General features: G+C 39.5%; 1 protein-coding gene across 1 annotated transcript in view; it reads right to left on the minus strand.

Annotated features, from left to right (window-relative positions):
- LOC124360408 overlaps positions 1-12,307 on the minus strand; it is a 124,023-nt gene extending 111,716 nt beyond the window's left edge. The window contains 3 exon segments of the mRNA XM_046814015.1: positions 2,610-4,747; positions 11,949-12,022; positions 12,183-12,307. Coding sequence (XP_046669971.1) covers positions 2,610-4,747; positions 11,949-12,022; positions 12,183-12,292 — 2,322 coding nt within the window. The 5' untranslated portion in view covers positions 12,293-12,307.
- Positions 12,308-19,384: the final 7,077 nt, after the last annotated feature.

A 19,384-nucleotide genomic window follows, 5' to 3' on the forward strand; every position in this document is an offset into this window, starting at 1 on the left:
TTGATAAAGTTTGTTTTTGCAATGTTGATTTTTAGACTTATCTGGTTGATTTGTTGAACAAAACTATTCAAATCTACCAAGATACGTTGTTTCAACGAAGTTAATTATTGCTTTACTGACACGTAGAATTGTGTCACATGCGTAGTTGAGTTTCCCGATCTGTGGAGATGAACCAATGCCGTTGAAGTACACTAAAAACAAAATTGGGCTGAGTATTGATCCCCATGGGACTCTATATCGTAGCTTGGCTGTTTGGAACACAATATAAATAAAATGGAAAATAATTTGGTCTCTCTGTTACTTCTCAGACAACTACGTTTAGGCGACTGTAATGAGTGCTTACGAGTGTAATACGATGGGTAGGAAATGACACGAAATTTATGAAAACAATTTTGTGAGCAACGAGTTAGTGCTATTCCTTTTAAATGTACTTTTACTTTTTAAATGATTTGGAATGAATTGTTGGGTTATAAACGTCATCCTTAAATATTATATTTTAATTTCCTATTCTCATCAGCAAGCAGCGCCTGAAATTCTCGACTGAATTGATACACTATCATATTCGTCATCGGTGTATTGAGGTATAATCATGTGAAATGTATAATGCTTAAGTGAGGGTCACCATATAATTTAGTTTTCTTTCAATATTGTCATTGCATCCGAATGGATTTGGTTTTATTTTATAGCTATTTGATACCAGTAAAATATTACGGCTCACCAAATAATCTTTGTAATGAGAAATCCCAGGCTCTCCAATATAGGTCTTCAAATATTACATTACTTGGGCTAAGATTAGATTACAAAGATTAGTAATTACCGTTTCATATGACAAATTTTTCTTCGTTCATATGACAAACATATTATTGATATTGTTTGAATTTTAAACGTTAGCTTCGTACACTAACAACACGTACACGGATTAGTTCTTTAACCAGCTTCATTTATAATAGTTTCAGATGACGACCTAAAAAAACTTCTAGAAAACGTTAGACTTTACGTTTTATTTCAAACATATATCGGTATGCGTACACCGAGAACTTGTCTACAACCAAACATACTAAATCAGATCTTGCATAACTCAGCTCTGAAGCGCTCAAATGATTGGAGCGAATTTCCAAGTGTGTAAGTTACTAGCTGTTACCCACAGCATAACAATGGTATAATAAGGAGCCCTTTTCGAAATCTCAGATATTTCCAAATCCGTATCTACTTTCGAGCAGTAGCAATGGGTACGCAAGATTAAAGGTCTGAGGGTAGCAGCAGACAGGAGCAGCAAAACATCATTTTGTCTATTACGTAAGATTGCATTATGTATGAAATGTTCCATAACCTAAGATTGTTACTATAAATTTTGCTCGTGGGACATTCAATAACAGTGGGGAGAGAAACCCACATTTTGTAGTAACCATATGAGTTAGCCTACACTTAGTCACGAATTGATATCTATGAGTTTTAATGGTTTCTAGCATCGGAATTTCGGGTCTGAAAACTGAAAGCACAAACAACCACTTAAAGTGACCATTGTGAACGACATAGAGCAGTTTCGTGCTATTTGTGATTCTTTTGTTTCAAAGATTTCAATGGCTGAGCATGCTGAGTAGTTGAAGACATCTTTAAATTTGTCGCTCAAGCTTTCTACTGTGGCAAAATCAAATAAACACTTGTTTAATAATAATGAACTAATTTAACTACGTTATTTACGCTAATCATTATTATACTCGTATACATATTTGCCCCACACTTTGAAAGCAGATTTCTAAAGGTATTGGTGTTATCTCCTGATAATATATTACGAATTGTGTGTACGCTCATTTTGAATTAATGAATTCATTCATTACTTCATTAAAGTAATTAAACAGACTTTTAGGTTGGTAACGGTAGCTATAGTACAAAACTGATTATTTAATACTATCTTGTATAATCAAATTATGAAACAATTTTGTTTCTGACTTATTGTTTTACTTACGATTAATACAGATAGGCTATATTTTTTACATAACCAAAAAAAGTAAACTCAAAATATTGCAGTTCACCGGATACATCTACCTATAAGTAATTTAAATAAGATAAATATGTTATAAATTGTTAAAACACGACTATTAACGTATAAACGCCTCTATCCATAATAGGTTTCCTAAAATAATGAAAATATTTTAATATGTACACATTTAATTTATTAAATGTCATTCCTAGCAATAAGTTACATAAGTTACAGCTAACTATTTTGGGTCATTTGTTATGTATTTCTATGTTAATTATTAAATAACCAAACGAGTACATATTCCCTTGCTCCTACAAAAATATTGTAAAAGCTTACGAAGGGACTGATAATATCGATTCATTAATAGTGTGTTAAAAATGATAGTAGTCGTCGATTTAAACCTTATATTATATGCAGTAATGAAAAACTGAATTAGTACGGTATGTATGGTTCGAGTTATTGTGGCTTAGCAGTGTGAATGTGACCATGAAACGTGTTTACTTGACCTAGATAAGACATATCGACCGCTCCGCCCGCACCCTCTGTACTCTCTGCTCACACCCTCCCGCACTCACACCTCAGGCACTCACTCACTCACTCTCACTATGATTGACCGAGTGACACTCACCTGGATAGCTGCTTGGTTCTCCTTGTCCAACAGGAACTCCATCGACTTGGCTCTCGAGTCACTTTCCTTAGAATCCTCTCTTTGCACGGGACACGGTTTCAACGCGTTACGTCCATTGTCTAAATTTAACAAACTCCTCGTTTTCTTGTTGGCCGGGGCTATGTCGGAGTCGAGGTCGGTCTCGAGCAGCCCGCGGGTTGCCGTCAGGGTGGCCATGACGGGACTGGGCTGGGGCCTGCGTGTCTGGGGGGTGGCGGCGGGGGCTGCGGGGGTGGCCGTTGGGGGTGGTACCGCACTCGCGCCGGGGGGATGTAGCGGGATGATCTTGAAGTCTTCCTCATCGCGGTCGCGCACTTTCGCGTGTGACTGTGTCGACGTCGAACTGTTCACCAGAGTCTTCTTTTTCTTGTCTTTTTTCTTATCGCGGCCACTCAGTCGTCGGAAAGAGAAGCGCTGAAAGAAGCCGCCGAGGCCTTGTTTCTTCTTGACGGGCTGCTCCTCCATGGCCGGCCGCTCGCTAGGCACTGACAGCGACTGTGGTGACGGGGCCGAGGCCGGGCCCACGTGACGCCGGGGCGGGGCCTTCTCCTTCTCCTTCTCTAGCTTCAGTGCGTGGAGCTCTTCTATCACTCGCCTACGCTCGGCACTGCTGTCGGTGTGGTAAGCCGGCTTGCGCACGGGCGAAGCCCTGAGGCGCTCCACCAGCTGCTCGAAGGGCGGCGTGGAACTCTCGCTGCCGGTCCGGAAGTCGTCCTCGTCTCTGCTGTCACTGTCGCTGCCACTGCTGGTCTCCTGCCAGCTCACTTCCGACACAACAGGACAAAAATGTACGCCTCGAACACTTCCGCTGTTACTGCCACTGTTGGCGAGATTCACGAAACTGGTAGTTATCTGTATATTGCTGCCGCGACTTCCTCGCGAGGAGCCCGTGGTCGTGCTGAGCCGTGACGCACTGCCGTACTTTCCGCGGGGCAGCGACCCCGTGCTTTGCCTCAATTCACTCCTTCTCTCGTGGGCCAGGAACGCCTCGGTGGTCGAGAACAGATCCGGGGTGCTCGCCATCTTGTCCCGTTTCACTGTGAACGACTTGGTCTCCGGGATAACAGCTATCTCCTCATCTTCTTGCCTCTGCACGTAGTTGATGACGAGCGACTTGCTGCCCGCGAAGGAGTACAAGTTGGGTACACTGGTCCTCCTCTCGCACTGTGGCGGCACGGCTAGATCAGGGGCACTTTGCCAGTTGACGCGGTTATATTTAGCGCGCGCGTCACAAGTCGCGTCCCACCCTCGTCTGCTGCCGGTGCCGCTGTCTCCGCCGCTTCCCGCACTCTCGTCCACGGCCCGCTCGTGTGTCAGGTTAGATGTGGACATGTGCTCGCCGAATCCACTGTCTTCACTTAAGTTTTCGGCAGATCTCTCGGAACCCTTGATAACGTCCTGAGTGTCCTTGCTTTCATCTCGGTTGCTGTTAACCGTGTCGTCGGGTGGCAACGAGACAGGAGTGCGGCTACACGCCACGTGAGGTGCCACCTCCGTGAGACACTCCACAGTCTTGTACATTCCACGGGGAGTCGGGACCGGTTCCTGTTCTTCGCCGGTCAGCGACGTGTTGTTGAGACTCTGTGACAGCTCACCACTGAGGAAACTGTTCTCGGACTTTTCCGAGTTCTGACAGAGCACGAGACTGTCGAAACTGCGGAAAGAGCGGATACCGGACGATGACCGGAAACTTCCACCGCCGCTTCTTGAGGAGAAGGACCTGTTGATGGCGTCGTCACTAGAGCCGGACGCGTCGCTGCTGGACGTCTCGCTGTAGGCGTCGTCCTCGAGACTGTCCTGAGAACCGCAGAAGCGCCAGCGGCTGGTTTCCAAAGAGTCGAAGCTGAAGGTGGAGGAACCATGGGAGGGAGAGGGCGGGAAAGGTTCGGCGGTAGCTGTAGTGCGGAAAACGTCCTCACAATGCCGTTCCAGGGTTTCAAACTGCAGGAGACTACTGGACCTCGAGGTGACAGTCTCTCCCTCGTCTCTGTCGTCAGTGTCACCGTCGTCATCGTGTACTCCGGGGTCTGAGTTGTGTCGTCTCCGTTTACACGGCACGGCCAGGTCCCGCTCCGACCCGCTCCACTCCGGGCCCACTCCTGTAACACATTACACAGTTCACACAGTGGCTAACTAATACAAAATTAACGAGTGATAAAATCACCCTACTCTGCTTCTTCTTGGACGAATTCGGATAAGAAAAGGAAATAACCCAAATTTTTAGATCTATGGAACCTACTAACGTGTCGCATATTCAACACTTTGAGTGAATGTTCGTATCCCCCCACAGAAAATGACGCTATCTCTTCACAAATGTAGATTTTGCAATGACTAATTGCTCGCTCCCTAAAATCCACTATTCGAAAAAGAACTATATACAATACCAAGAATTTCGGTACAAACTTCAATCTTTAATTAATTTTTAACTTTAAACTGAAATGGGTATCTAAATAATGCATGTTAACTTTCATAAATTTAAGAAGTCATTTGATCACGATGGCTAATAATGAGAAGTGTAGTTGGAAATTTTGAAACATACAACCCTACTATCATATCATTTAAAAACAACTTTTTAAAAGTATAGCTTTTAAAAATTTTCAGTCAAGTATCAAATAAAAGATGCTTTACTGCATATGAGTATATATAGTATTTAGTTTCGACGCAAGAAACAATTGAACCTTCTTCAATATTTTCCACTCAAAAAAGAAACAGCAGTTCTTTCGTGTAGAAACTTTTGATTTAAACCTTAGTTCGATATAAGCAAACTACATATTGATAGGAGCCTTCTTCAGACGGTATCGTTATTTAATGATTATTTTGGAGGCATTTTTTGTAATAATTTCTTATTCTATGGGGATCGTAAGGTCCGATTAATCTACAAGTTTCAAGGCAGGGTGTTGTGAGCGATTTTGGGTTTGGAAAGTATTTGATATGTTAAATTCATGACACTTTAAGATAACTTCTCTAAATAGAAAAAAAGGAAAGACAATTTTGTTGATCACTCCACATGAAATTACAGGAATTTAAAGTAGACAAGGTATACCATTTTGTAAACAGGTCCAAGTAAAAACAGCTGCAGACAAAAATTTGAACTTGTTACTTTATGTTGGTGAATACTACATACTACTAGCTTCAAGGAGTGACTTTTTTTATTAAAACAGATTAATTTCGTTAAATAAAAATATATTTAGAAACATTTCATAAAAAATATATTTAATGAAAAAAATATAACTCCCTGATGTCATAAAATGAATTAAGTGAGAGAATTGACATATATTTCATTCATATTATGACTTCAAGAAATTATATTTTTAATTAAATATAATTTTCGAAATCACAAGCTTATATTTTCTTTTAGCTAAATTAAACTAAAAAGAAAAACATGTTACTCCTTGAAACTAAAATTAGAAATACTGTAATAAATTTACATGTTTATCTTTAACAGTTTTAATTCGGATGTGATAACAAATTGGTCTAAATCGCCTATTTTAAATGCCTGTAACTTTAAAGTTATATACTAAAAAATTTAATATTCAAGGAAGTTATCTTAATAGGATATGAATTTCACAGATTAGCGATAATATCTTGTGTATTAAGGTCCGGTCCATTAACGTATACTTCGTGACATCGTTTACTAATTTTATAATTAAAATATTGCTACTTATTTTTTTATATTTAAAAAATATTGTTTATTTCATATTGTTTGTTATCTGTCAAATCCTTTATTAAAATGACAACTAAGAAGAGTACAATGGAATGAGATTAATAATGCTTAAATATTGATATAGCAAGAGTACCACTCGCATAACAGTCTTCGCTGAGGTTGCAAGCAAAATTTTAAGTATACACTTATATCATTCTCAAGATGTCCTGCAGAAATATAGACTGAGAAATATCATACTGAAAAGAAATTGTTATACCCCTCCGGCAGACAAAAGAAACAACGTGTCAGCCTACTGAGTGATAGGCTTCAATGACGCTCAGCCAAATTCTATTGAAAGGATTCATATCAAATTTAAAGTCTACAGATGGTTTCATATCAAATTTGAAAGATGTCTTGCAACACAATACACTCACAGTTTTAGTTGATTGAGTTAGGTTCCCCAGCAGTGTTCAAACAATAACAGTTCGTGTGAGGTAGGGAAGGTACTACAACGCAAAAGTGCGCTGAAACAAATGTCTCTGATTTTTAATATTGACTTTACACCCTATTAATTTTATATTAATAAGATACGTATTTTTTAAATTTGTCAGTATGTAACATGTTAAAAACGAATACAATTCTTCTACTCAACTTATAAAAAAATTTATTTATTCTGCTGTTTTTTCGTTACCATCGTAGTTACCCAAAATACCGATGTAAAAATATTAGTTAACGCTCTGATACATTCCACGACACAACATACAAGATTAATAAAATCTGTAATGCATATATAGAAATGAAACTTCATGCAAAATTTCAAGTTCAGTTCGTTTACAAGATATTGTACGCATACAAATTTTTCCAACTCCTCGAGTAATAGACAAAGTCACGATGATTCAGTTACATAGTCGAGGATTAGAAACACTCAGGACGACAAAATCGATGATATTTAAAATGAAACTGATGCGAGCGCGCAACCTCCCAGTAGAACAAATATCAGTGTTTGTGTGACAGGTGTGGGTTTTGTCAGTCTGTGTAATGAGCAGATTACACAGTATCAGGGTGACCTTGCCTGATACCTTATCTGTAGGTTATACCACCCTGACAGGTCGGCTTGCGCAATTCGGTTCACCAGAAGAAAACAAGTATTTCTAACGCCTCACCGAACTGAACATTGCGACGATTATACAGATAACATAGTTATAGTTTAATTTAGTGTTGTAAATGACAAAATTCGAATAATAGCAAAGGCGGAAAACATATCAACTATTTAACTCCCCAACATTATTAAATGAACACCACAAATAGTTCATTCTTAGATCCAATAGTTCATAGTGAATTTTCTAAATTACTACCACATTAATTTTTAATTTGTTTTAACATTTTTTACAGAGCGGTAATAAATCTTGAAAAAGTTTTTATTTTATTTTATCGCTATAAAATTATTTACAATCACTAAAATATTCAAATATAATCACAATTAATTGATCACTTAGAAAATAGTGTAATCAATTACTAAGTCTTACATTAAATAAAATACCTACTTAAATTTAGCAACGGATAAGCACTCTGGCAATCAGTCAGACGTAAAATCATTAACTCGTGAACTAGCGAAAACGGGCCAAGGTTACGAATTTGTATAAATATACTTGATTAATGGGAAAAGTGTGAAGTTGGGGCCAACTATTGATTTGTTTGAAACTTTTCACAGTATGTATAAACAAACATCGGAAACGGCTAAACTATAATAAACAAACCTATACCTTTATGTGTTAACTCGTATATGTACTGAATAGCTAGGCCGTTATTCGGCAGAAGTTTAATAATTATTATCACAGTCAACCTAGTGGATTGTACGAGTATTAAAACATGAAAATGTGTGTTACTTGGGGCCGCTATTCATGCAAATTTCAAAAAAAAAACGAACATACAATGTGAAAAATATAAAGAGTGGGGACTGCGGCCAAATTGCTAATCCTAACAATCCAATTTAGTTGTACCCACGCCCAAGTATACTGCCATGGATAGGTTATGAAAATGAGAGGGACATTGAAGGCAAGCAGGAAACCCTCACTGATCATAGACGTATATCTTAGTTGTACTGTCACTCCATGCTGTCATGGAGGTATAAATGGGATATACATGAAGAAAAGCAGGGAACCCTCGCTGATCCTACCAACAAACTTTGTTGTACTCACCCGAAGTATGCTGTCCTGGAGGTATAAATGAGAGGGACATGAAGGCAAGCAGAGAACCCTCGCTGATCCTACCAATCAAACTTAGTTGTACCCACCCGAGTATGCTGTCCTGGGAGGTATAAATAAGAGACGGGAAATGAGGCAAGCATGGAACCCTCACTGATCCTACCAATCAAACTTAGTTGTACCCACCCGAGTATTGCTGTCCTGGAGGTATAAATGAGAGGGACATGAATGCAAGCAGGGAACCCTCGCTGATCCTAGCAATCAAACTTAGTTGTACCCCACCCGAGTATGCTGTCCTGGAGGATAAATGAGAGGGACATGAAGGCTAGCAGGGAACCCTCGCTGATCCTGGCAATCAAACTTAGTTGTACCCCACCCGAGTATGCTGTCCTGGAGGTATAAATGAGAGGGACATGAATGCAAGCAGGGAACCCTCGCTGATCCTACCAATCAAACTTAGTTGTACCCACGAGTATGCTGTCCTGGAGGGATAAATGAGAGGGACATGAAGGCTAGCAGGGAACCCTCGCTGATCCTAGCAATTCAACATCCTTAGTTGTACCCACCCGAGTATGCTTGTCCTGGAGGTATAAATGAGAGGGAACATGAATGCAAGCAGGAGAACCCTCGCTGATCCTACCAATCAAACTTAGTTGTACCCACCGAGTATGGCTGTCCTGGAGGTATAAATGAGAGGGACATGAAGGCAAGCAGGGAACCCCTCGCTGATCCTAGCAATCAAACTTAGTTGTACCCACCGAGTATGCTGTCCTGGAGGTATAAATGAGAGGGACATGAATGCCAAGCAGGGAACCCTCGCTGATCCTAGCAATCAAACTTAGTTGTACCCCACCGAGTATGCTGTCCTGGAGGGATAATATGAGAGGGACATGAAGGCTAGCAGGGAACCCTCGCTGACCAATCAAACTTAGTTGTACCCACCCCGAGTATGCTGTCCTGGAGGTATAAATGAGAGGGACATGAATGCAAGCAGGGAACCCTCGCTGATCCTAGCAATCAAACTTAGTTGTACCCACCCGAGTATGCTGTCCTGGAGGTAATAAATGAGAGGGACATGAATGCAAGCAGGGAAACCCTCGCTGATCCTACCAATCAAACTTAGTTGTACCCACCCGAGTATGCTGTCCTGGAGGTATAAATAAATGAAGGGACATGAATGCAAGCAGGGAACCCTCGCTGATCCTAGCAATCAAACTTAGTTGTACCCACCCGAGTATGCTGTCCTGGAGGTATAAATGAGAGGGACATGAATGCAAGCAGGGAAAACCCTCGCTGATCCTACCAATCAAACTTAGTTTTGTACCCCCCCACCCACCCCCGAGTATGCTGTCCTGGAGGTATAAATGAGAGGGACATGAATGCAAGCAGGGAACCCTCGCTGATCCTACCAATCAAACTTAGTTGTACCCACCGAGTATGCTGTCCTGGAGGGATAAATGAGAGGGACATGAAGGCTAGCAGGGAACCCTCGCTGATCCTAGCAATCAAACTTAGTTGTACCCACCCGAGTATGCTGTCCTGGAGGTATAAATGAGAGGGACATGAATGCAAGCAGGGAACCCCTCGCTGATCCTAGCAATCAAAACTTAGTTGTACCCACCGAGTATGCTGTCCCTGGAGGTATAAATGAGGGAGGGACATGAAGGCAAGCAGGGAACCCTCGCTGATCCTAGCAATCAAACTTAGTTGTACCCACCGAGTGATTGCTGTCCTGGAGGTATAAATGAGAGGGACATGAATGCAAGCAGGGAACCCTCGCTGATCCTAGCAATCAAACTTAGTTGTAAAAAAAAAAACCCACCGAGTATGCTGTCCTGGAGGGATAAATGAGAGGGACATGAAGGCTAGCAGGGAACCCTCGCTGACCAATCAAAATTAGTTGTACCCCACCCGAGTATGCTGTCCTGGAGGTATAAATGAGAGGGACATGAATGCAAGCAGGGAACCCTCGCTGATCCTAGCAATCGAACTTAGTTGTACCCACCGAGTATGCTGTCCTGGAGGGATAAATCCCCCCCCCCCCCCCCCCAGAGGGACATGAAGGCTAGCAGGGAACCCTCGCTGACCAAATCAAACTTAGTTGTACCCACCCGAGTATGCTTGTCCTGGAGGTACAAAATGAGAGGGACATGAAGGCAAGCAGGGAACCTTCGCTGATCTTACCAGGCAAACTTGGTTGTACCCACTCAAGTATGTTGTCCTGGAATTATAAGTAGGAGAGACTTTAAGCAGGGATACTGGGACTTCTCGCTGATGCCTAGGTCTGTTTGGGGCAAATTGTATCAAACAAAGTTTTCGGTAGTGAAAGATTCTTATAGTGGCCATCACATCCCCAAGAATCTCACATTGACACACCCAAGTTAGTATTCATGGCCTCATACGTTCCTGGTTGGAGATAATGTTGTGTAGTCAATATTTACTCAATAAGCCAAAATCAATATATATCAAGTCAATTTAAGTCATATTACCTAATTACACTGCTATAAATGCAACAATCAACGGGTAATTAAGATATTGATTATTTTAACTTTTTTCTGAATCGAGAAACCATGTAACAATATCCAAAGCGAGGAATCCATAAGAGATGATCCTTTAAAAAGAAACTATAGCATAAAAGTATGGAAATGATGTTTTGAGAAATTACACACGAAAATCAAATGCGAGCATAAACACTACAGGCATATAGTTTTTGTGTCATTCACTTTTTGTATCAACCTTGAAGTGTTTTAAGCAAAACAGTGACACAAAATTTACAGTGTGATGATTTCCTAAGGCGCGAATTAATCCCTAGTCTAATATTGTATTCGATTTGTTAGGTAAGTCATAATACATTTTTTTGAAACTAACAACTATGAAAGAGAACTGCTATGTTGCATTAAAATTAGCATGTTTCTGGTATATTAAAGGTTTATTATATTGGTATGTATTTATTCTTTAATAGTTATATAATTGAATGATACTATTACTCTGAAGAAGCCTTTAGGGGTAGAACCGATCGCTTCTATACAATATAATTGAATTGGTAAGGTGTCATAATAAAAAAAGTAACAAACGATGGTTAGAGATTATTATGATGTATTAAATTAAGCAAATTGTGTATAGATTCAATAATATGATTAAAGTAGGTAGTACGCAACACCATGTGTTGCCCAACAGACGTCGGCTGGGGTTGCATCATGGGGTTTAATCATGGGTTACCCCCATACGATAAAAATGTAAATATGTTCAGCCAAAACCATATGGAGCGAAATCCAGCATCAAATCAATGTTGTTTATATAGAAGTTTCAAGTCTTCGGGTCAATTTATTCTCGAGATATCGTGCAGATAAGATATGAATTTTTCCCCAGCCACTCCAGTGATAGCCTTCACTGACGCTAAGTTAATAATTTGTTATTTAGGTTAAAATGTGTTATAAAGGAAGATAGCGGTACCTAAGTTGCAGACGTGGATGACACTGGCTGTGTCGGAGTCGCTGTCTGGCCAGCCCGCCGGTCCCGAGCAGGACGACCGATCCGGAACCGCAGATCATCTCGCTCGTCTCCTCCAGGATAGTCTCCAGGAACAAGAACGCTTGCTGTGCACTCACTTGGCCTCCACTCTCTGTAACAATCACATAACATGTTTTATAGTCGCTGTCTGGGCCAGCCCGCCGGTCCGAGCAGGACGACTCGGACCGCAGATCATCGCTCGTCTCCTCCAGGATAGTCTCCAGGAAAACAGGAACGCTTGCTGTGCACTCACTTGGCCTCCACTCTCTGTAACAATCACATAACATGTTATATAGTCGCTGTCTGGCCAGCCCGCCGGCCCCGAGCAGGGGACGACTCGGACCCGCAGATCATCGCTCGTCTCCTCCAGGATAGTCTCCAGGAACAGGAAACGCTTGCTGTGCACTCACTTTGGCCTCCACTCTCTGTAACAATCACATAACATGTTATTATAGTCGCTGGTCTGGCTGTCTGGCCAGCCCGTCCGGCCCCGAGCAGGACGACTCGGACGCGCAGATCATCGCTCGTCACCTCCAGGCTAGTCTCCAGGAACAGGAACTGTAGGCTTGCTGTGCACTCACTTGGGCCTCAACTCTCTGTAATCAATCACATAACATGGTATTATAGTCGCTGTCTGGCCAGGCTGCCGGTCCCGTGCTTGACGACTCGGACCGCAGATCATCGCTCGTCTCCTCCAGGATAGTCTCCAGGAACAGGAACGCTTGCTGTGCACTCACTTGGCCTCCACTCTCTGTAACAATCACATAACATGTTATATAGTCGACTGTGTAGCATCTGTTTACATATTACCCATGTTAGTTGGGCAGACTTCTCTGTGAACAGGCGTCAGGTTAGAATACCCTCTGAAACATTATATGACGGGGTTTCCTCACAGCCACTGTCGCTACTTTTTTAGGAGAGGTTAATTAATTCTCCAAGATATTAATCCTATAGGGCAGGTGTTATTTATAAGAAACCATAATAATAATGGTAATGGGGGGAGGGAGGTTTCCTTTTTTTTTGAGGGGGAAGTAAATATTAACTTAGAGCACAGGTTGAGTAGTATATCAAATTAAAGGTCTCTATTAGTAGAGTACAATGCCGAAAATCCGACCTGAAAAAGTTCACATTTACAAGTTACGCAAGTTTAAAGTTCGAAATATTTACAACGTAGTCCCTGTTCTAGATGGTTTAATATTCTTGCCTTGACTCAAGTGCGAAAGTTAAACTTAGTAAATAAATAATGGACTTAAGAAATGGGTTTTAAGATATTTATTGACTCATCACATCAAATAATGTTCGTTTAAAATAATGTACATCTTGTATTATGTTTACGTTTACATTTTTTGCCAAACAACTTGTAGAGCATCATCCATTGGATGTGAAAAGTGCGCTATCTCTTAATAAAAATCTGTACGGCGCATAGGAAAGAATGAAATAAAAGGCATAGCAAAGGTTAATACATAATTTGTTTGGTTGGAGTTCGGTTTCTAATGTGAATGACTTGAAACCATTTCCATCTTTGAAGTGTGAAAGCCAGAAGTTGTTGGTTCCTGGAGATGGAAAGAACTACACAGAATATGGGTTGGCGTTACACATGCACAGTAGCAAGATCTCAAGTTGGCAAAAAATGGCAACACTTCACACACTCCATCGAGGTGAGTTATGGCTTTGGGCAGGAGAACATCTGGGAGACAGAGTAGATCAGGCTCATGTCTGCTGATACTCAACCAAAACCGTGTTGTACAGGAATATGTACGTATTATTTTCATAACAATAAATTAAAACAAATATCTAACCTTATACATTTACAAAATATATACTGTTTTTTTATTTCCCATATCTTAATCCAAATACGTAATAATCAGGAGTGACGCGGCGTAGCCCTACATTCAGCTTACTGTTAGTTTCCCAAATGTTCATTTATTATTAAATGTTAAAATTACAATTATTATATCACCTTGAAGTTTTGTAGTCCAAGTTTTAACTTAACGGATGGCAGCAGTTTAATTTAACTCAATGTTACCTTAAGCTTCATGCACATTTTCAAGTCTGTGCGTCAGTTTGTTCTCTAGAAATCGAGCGGACAGACAGACAGACAAAAATAACGTTTCCAGCCCCTCGAGTAATAGTGTTTTCTAAAGTTTAGGAAAAAACAACTAATTAAAAAAAATAATTTCAAAATTATACATAGTTAAATTAAATTTTAAGTTAACATTTTCAAGTTCTAAAAGCTCTGCTAAATTAAAAACGTACTTTATCATAGATCAATGTAATGTTATACTGTTATAATATATATATATATATATATATATATATATATATATATATATGTATATATATATGTATATATATACTATTATTATTATTATCAAATTTAAAATATTCTAAATATTATTTTAGAATCGTGATATACGGACGGAATGGAAACCGTATTACAGTGAATGCATTTACTTATTTTAATTAATTAATTAATTTGATAATGGGGTGTCACAAATATTAATGCAGATAAGTAGCAAGATTACCAACCTTAGTGCAGGTTATGCCCCTCCTTTAATGTTTACTATGGCAATGTCCACCACTATCTGACATTATCTATCACAAAACAACTCATAATTACAAACATTCAAGTACGATTATAGTAGGTAACAAAAAATTCAAATAATGAAAGATTAGTTATTAATTTTTTTAAATAGGCTTTGTTAATTTTGTATTCGTATTTGATCAACATATTCTAATTTTCAATAAACTAATTCAAATTTAGCAATATCAGTCACAGTAATCACGTAGAAGTTAGTAAGTAGATATTAAAATAGTTCTGAAAGTGATAATTCCATGCAAGTAGGAGCGAAGGACGGTGATTCACGTGATCGTAGAAAGCATTTTTATACGACTAAGTCGCTTATGATACACACTAGGATAAAGAGTAGTCATAAATGCAAAGCATAAATTAAACCCATGTACTGTGGTTAACAAACTTGATAAATTAGGCTAATTGACCTATGCTTGGATATAATTAGACTTTGTTGTAGAACCAACTGCTCAAGTGTAATTGTATGAAACTGTTAACAATGTATTAATTTTTAACTTTTCTTTATAAATAGTTCAACATGTTTAAATAAAAAATGAAATACTGCACTGTCAGTGTTTGGTTATTGTGTGACTATTGTGGCTTGTATTCTGTAGTGTAGTGTATGTTTTACTAAATTCATGTCATGAGTGCCACACAGTATGTCTGTGTGATTTCTGACGTATGCGTGACACAATGTGTTATTATGACCTGTTTTTAAACTAGATTGCAAGTATGTGTTTGGTTAGTTATTCAACTAAGGAATAGAGTAGATTAAAAAATCGAAAAGTAGCGTTACTGATTTTTGTTTTGTTTCACTGAGCAATGGGGCAAATGTCCGAAAAATTCATATTACCCCCCCCCCCCCATCGTGAAGAGCCAACTGAAAAACACTGAATGTTTAATTAAATTATTTTCATAGACAAACCAGAAATGCTGCGACCTCATCAGAAATATGTGCCAGCTTCCGACTACAAACCCGCGGCTAAAATAATGTGGAAAAGAATCCCACGTAGACTAGAAAACAGCATCAACGAATATTGTTCAGCTTTAAAGTTTGTTATTTTTACTATCAGAAAAGATCAATCTTTGTAGAAAACCACTGTTCAGTGCAATTACAATTTATTATTTCGAGAATAAATGAAACAGGATTTAGGTGGAATTTGTTATAGCTTTAAAAATTAGCATACACATTATATATTTTTAAAGATACGATAAATGTTTAATTCTTGTGCGTGATAGCCAAAATATAGTTATTGAAAAAATACTGTTTTATAAGAGAAGAATTTTTTACTGAAAACCCGTTCAATCTGAATAAAAGTTTTACAAAACTATTTTGATAAGTGCAGATGTTTTATAAGAAATATTCCTAGCTCTCTGTTTTAAAACGAACATTTCTTCCATGCAGCCTTATTACTAACAAAACAAATAAAAAATATGACAGTTTTACAAACAATGTCAAAACGGGTAATTTAGGTAGTCTCTTCCGCACGCGAATGCAGATTGTTTGGGACCCAAGGGGATACGCAGCGTGTAACTGCATGATTTGACGTTAGTGGTAGAATACAAAACATCTTTGAGAAAACAAAACGTTGCATCAAGTAATAAGATAACTAAAAGCGTAAGCAATGAACGCTAAATGTAAGCTGTACACGATAACCTGATATCGTGTTATGTGCGTTCGCGAGGAACACGCGACAAGGCTCGGAACATTGGACTCGGAGTGGCTGTTAGACGAGAGTTGAACAGTGAGTGCATTCTGTCGGCAGTCAACTGAACTGTAACAGCTCAACGATCAGGTTAGTGGCGCTCGCAGTGACCGTTTCTGGGACTTCACTCTAAATCTTAGCTGCCTTGTTAATCCCGGGAATCTTTAAAACTCCCCCAGATTCCTTACTGTCTTAAATCTAAGTGATATCAAATAAAATCTGTTATTGCTCGTAACAATTGCACATTGTATGACAAACGTCATAATTTATCCTAAATTTTAAACACACACACCACCGTCCAAACTTACATCATTGTCAAACTCCCATCAAGTCCCATTTATCCTTCGTCAATCTCAATCCACTTCCAGCGCAGGAGTCAGATATCGAATTGGGCGGTCTCCCAGTTAAGCGCCAGAAACTCATAAACGCTGTAGAATACATTTGACACCAGAAAGCGCTTCAAACGAGTTTTTGACGCCTTGGGCGTTTGGGCATTTTTTATAGAATTGGGCAATCTGTTGATGAAATGAACACCTGCCTGCGAGGGCAAGTGTTCATAAACCACCGTTCTGTGTTAGGACACATTTAGACACACAGAATAAAGTTGTATCTTAGATATAGAGACTAGGCAAAGTCAACAGTTGCAAATGTTGTAATGCTGTATATAGCACGACCCTCTGAAATTCAACTTTGCGATAGTAAGAATAGCTTTTTTGCAATTTGAACACCCTCAGGAAATGATTACTTGCACAGGCCCCCACAACACCACTCCATTGGAAAGGTGGGGGTGAATTAGCCCAAAACATGCCGCAATTTGAACACCCTCAGGAAATGATTGCTTGCACAGGCCCCCCACAACACCACTCCATAGGAATGGTGGGGGTGGATTAGCCCAAAACATGCCGCAATTTGAACACCCTCAGGAACTGATTGCTCGCACAGGTCCCCCACAACACCATTTCATAGAAAAGGTGGGGGTGAATTAGCCCATAGCATGCCGCAATCAATAGTTGACTAGGGCAATAGGACCTCAAAGTAAATATTCCTGAGAACAGTTTGACACAACACACGTGGTTAATGTGGTTATTCCATGTCAACCCTCGAGCGAGGAGTATTCCAAGAAATTTTGAGGAGTAGACTTCCTCCAATATGGAATCTACCAAAATGACGGCTGATCCACATTGGGAGTCCACTGGGCGCAGTGCGAAATTAAGCACGTTGGATTTCGAAGAGCTTGTTTGAAGGTTGAGGTTGTTGAAGTATTGAACACAATTCTTGAATTCGACAAATGTTTGTTGCTCCAAACCTTTTTGTGAGTTAACACTGAAGCAGAGAGTCATCTCATCAGCATACTGCACAATTTTACCATGCAGCAACGATGAATTTACGTTGTTGACGTATAATAGAAAAAGGATTGGATTGGAGCCCTGAGGGACTCCATAACTCAATTGAATTTGTTTGAAAACTTGCTTTGAGATCTGAACAACTTGAGCTCTCTGACTTAAAAATGATCTTAAATGTGCCTCATGACTTACATAGACAATCAAACGAAAGTTCGTAAAATCATCACATCCACAGGGGTTAAAATGAGGGTTTAATTCCTAGAAGAACTATATTTTCTTTCTCAACTCCCCGATATCGTATAATGACGAAATTTGACACACGCGTTTTATGCTCGCAACAGGCAAAAAAAGATTTATCATGGAGATCATCCAGTCATAGAGAATGAAATAGGGTTGCAACCACTACAACAACCATATTTTCATTTTTACAACTTCCCACTATCTCAGAAAGATAATATTTGACACGAAAGTTCCACATTAGGGCTGAAACGGGGTTGCTCACGTGTGTTATGCCCTCAACAAACAAATGAAACATTTTTCATGAATATCAACCATAGGGGTTAAAAAGGAGTTGAAATACCAAGAAAAAACTCTCCAGCTGGCCTAGAAAGGTGAAATTTGACACACGTGTATTGTTCCCTCGACGGATTACCGGTGCCCGTAATATTTTATGCAGGAAGAAGATTATAATGACCGGAAGTAGTCGTTCTGTGAACGAAATAGATGTTGTAGCCCAACTTAATAAGCATTTTCTTAATCGTGACAACATTGAAAAGCTACTACAGTACCGGAAGTAGATTTAAATTACGGTTTAAGCATAAACTTCCTTGACCAGCAAACAATATTATAGCGCCGGAATTGCTTTAGACCGGAAGAAGAAATGTAAGTGAGCTCATTTTGACCGAAGGAGACTTTTGAGACCTATGTATGTAGGCTACATCTTTTTGATTATGACCACAACGCTATCGCTACTAGGCCCCGAAAACACCTTATACCGAATGTAAATTACAAAGCTGGTAAGTAGACGCTTTTTTACCAGAGTAGACTTTTCAGACAAAAGTATTATATGTCCTTAATCGGTGCAACAATTCAAGCCCTAACTAAGGCACCGAAAGTTGACAATGACTTGAAATATACGCTTTTTCACCGAAGAAGGCTCTTCAAACCTATGTATGTATATATATATATATATATATATATATATATATATATATATATATATTCTTGGTCGAAGCAAATAATGCAAACGCTACTACGCCACCGGAAATGCCATAGCCTGGAAGTAGAGTACAACGGCCGGAAGTAGATGCTTTTTAAACGAAGTAGACATTTCAGACCATAATAATGCAAAACGTTATTAGGGCATCAGTAGTAAATTAGACCGTTAGGTACTTACAAGGGCCGGAAGTAGACTTCTTTTGACTAAAGAAGGCTGCTCAGACCGAGTATGACGTATATACTTGTTTCTTGATCGTGGAAACAAGGTAAACTCTACTATGGCGAGTGTGTAATATAACTGATCCGAATCAGAAATGCTTTTTCACTGAAACTGAAATAACAACCAATGGAAGTTTTGTTTATCTTTTGAACATCATACAAAATAACACTGAAATAATTCGTAATATAAACATGTATATTTCCGATTGAAAACTATTATAGATCCCCATCATACTGCATTATGTGCGAACGTTGAGTTCAGCTCCATTCATTCACCTTCCGCCCAGTGCAGCGTCTGAAATCTGATACTGTCACAGACTT

The sequence above is a fragment of the Homalodisca vitripennis genome, chromosome 4 (assembly GCF_021130785.1).
Source record: "Homalodisca vitripennis isolate AUS2020 chromosome 4, UT_GWSS_2.1, whole genome shotgun sequence".
NCBI lineage: Eukaryota > Metazoa > Arthropoda > Insecta > Hemiptera > Cicadellidae > Homalodisca > Homalodisca vitripennis.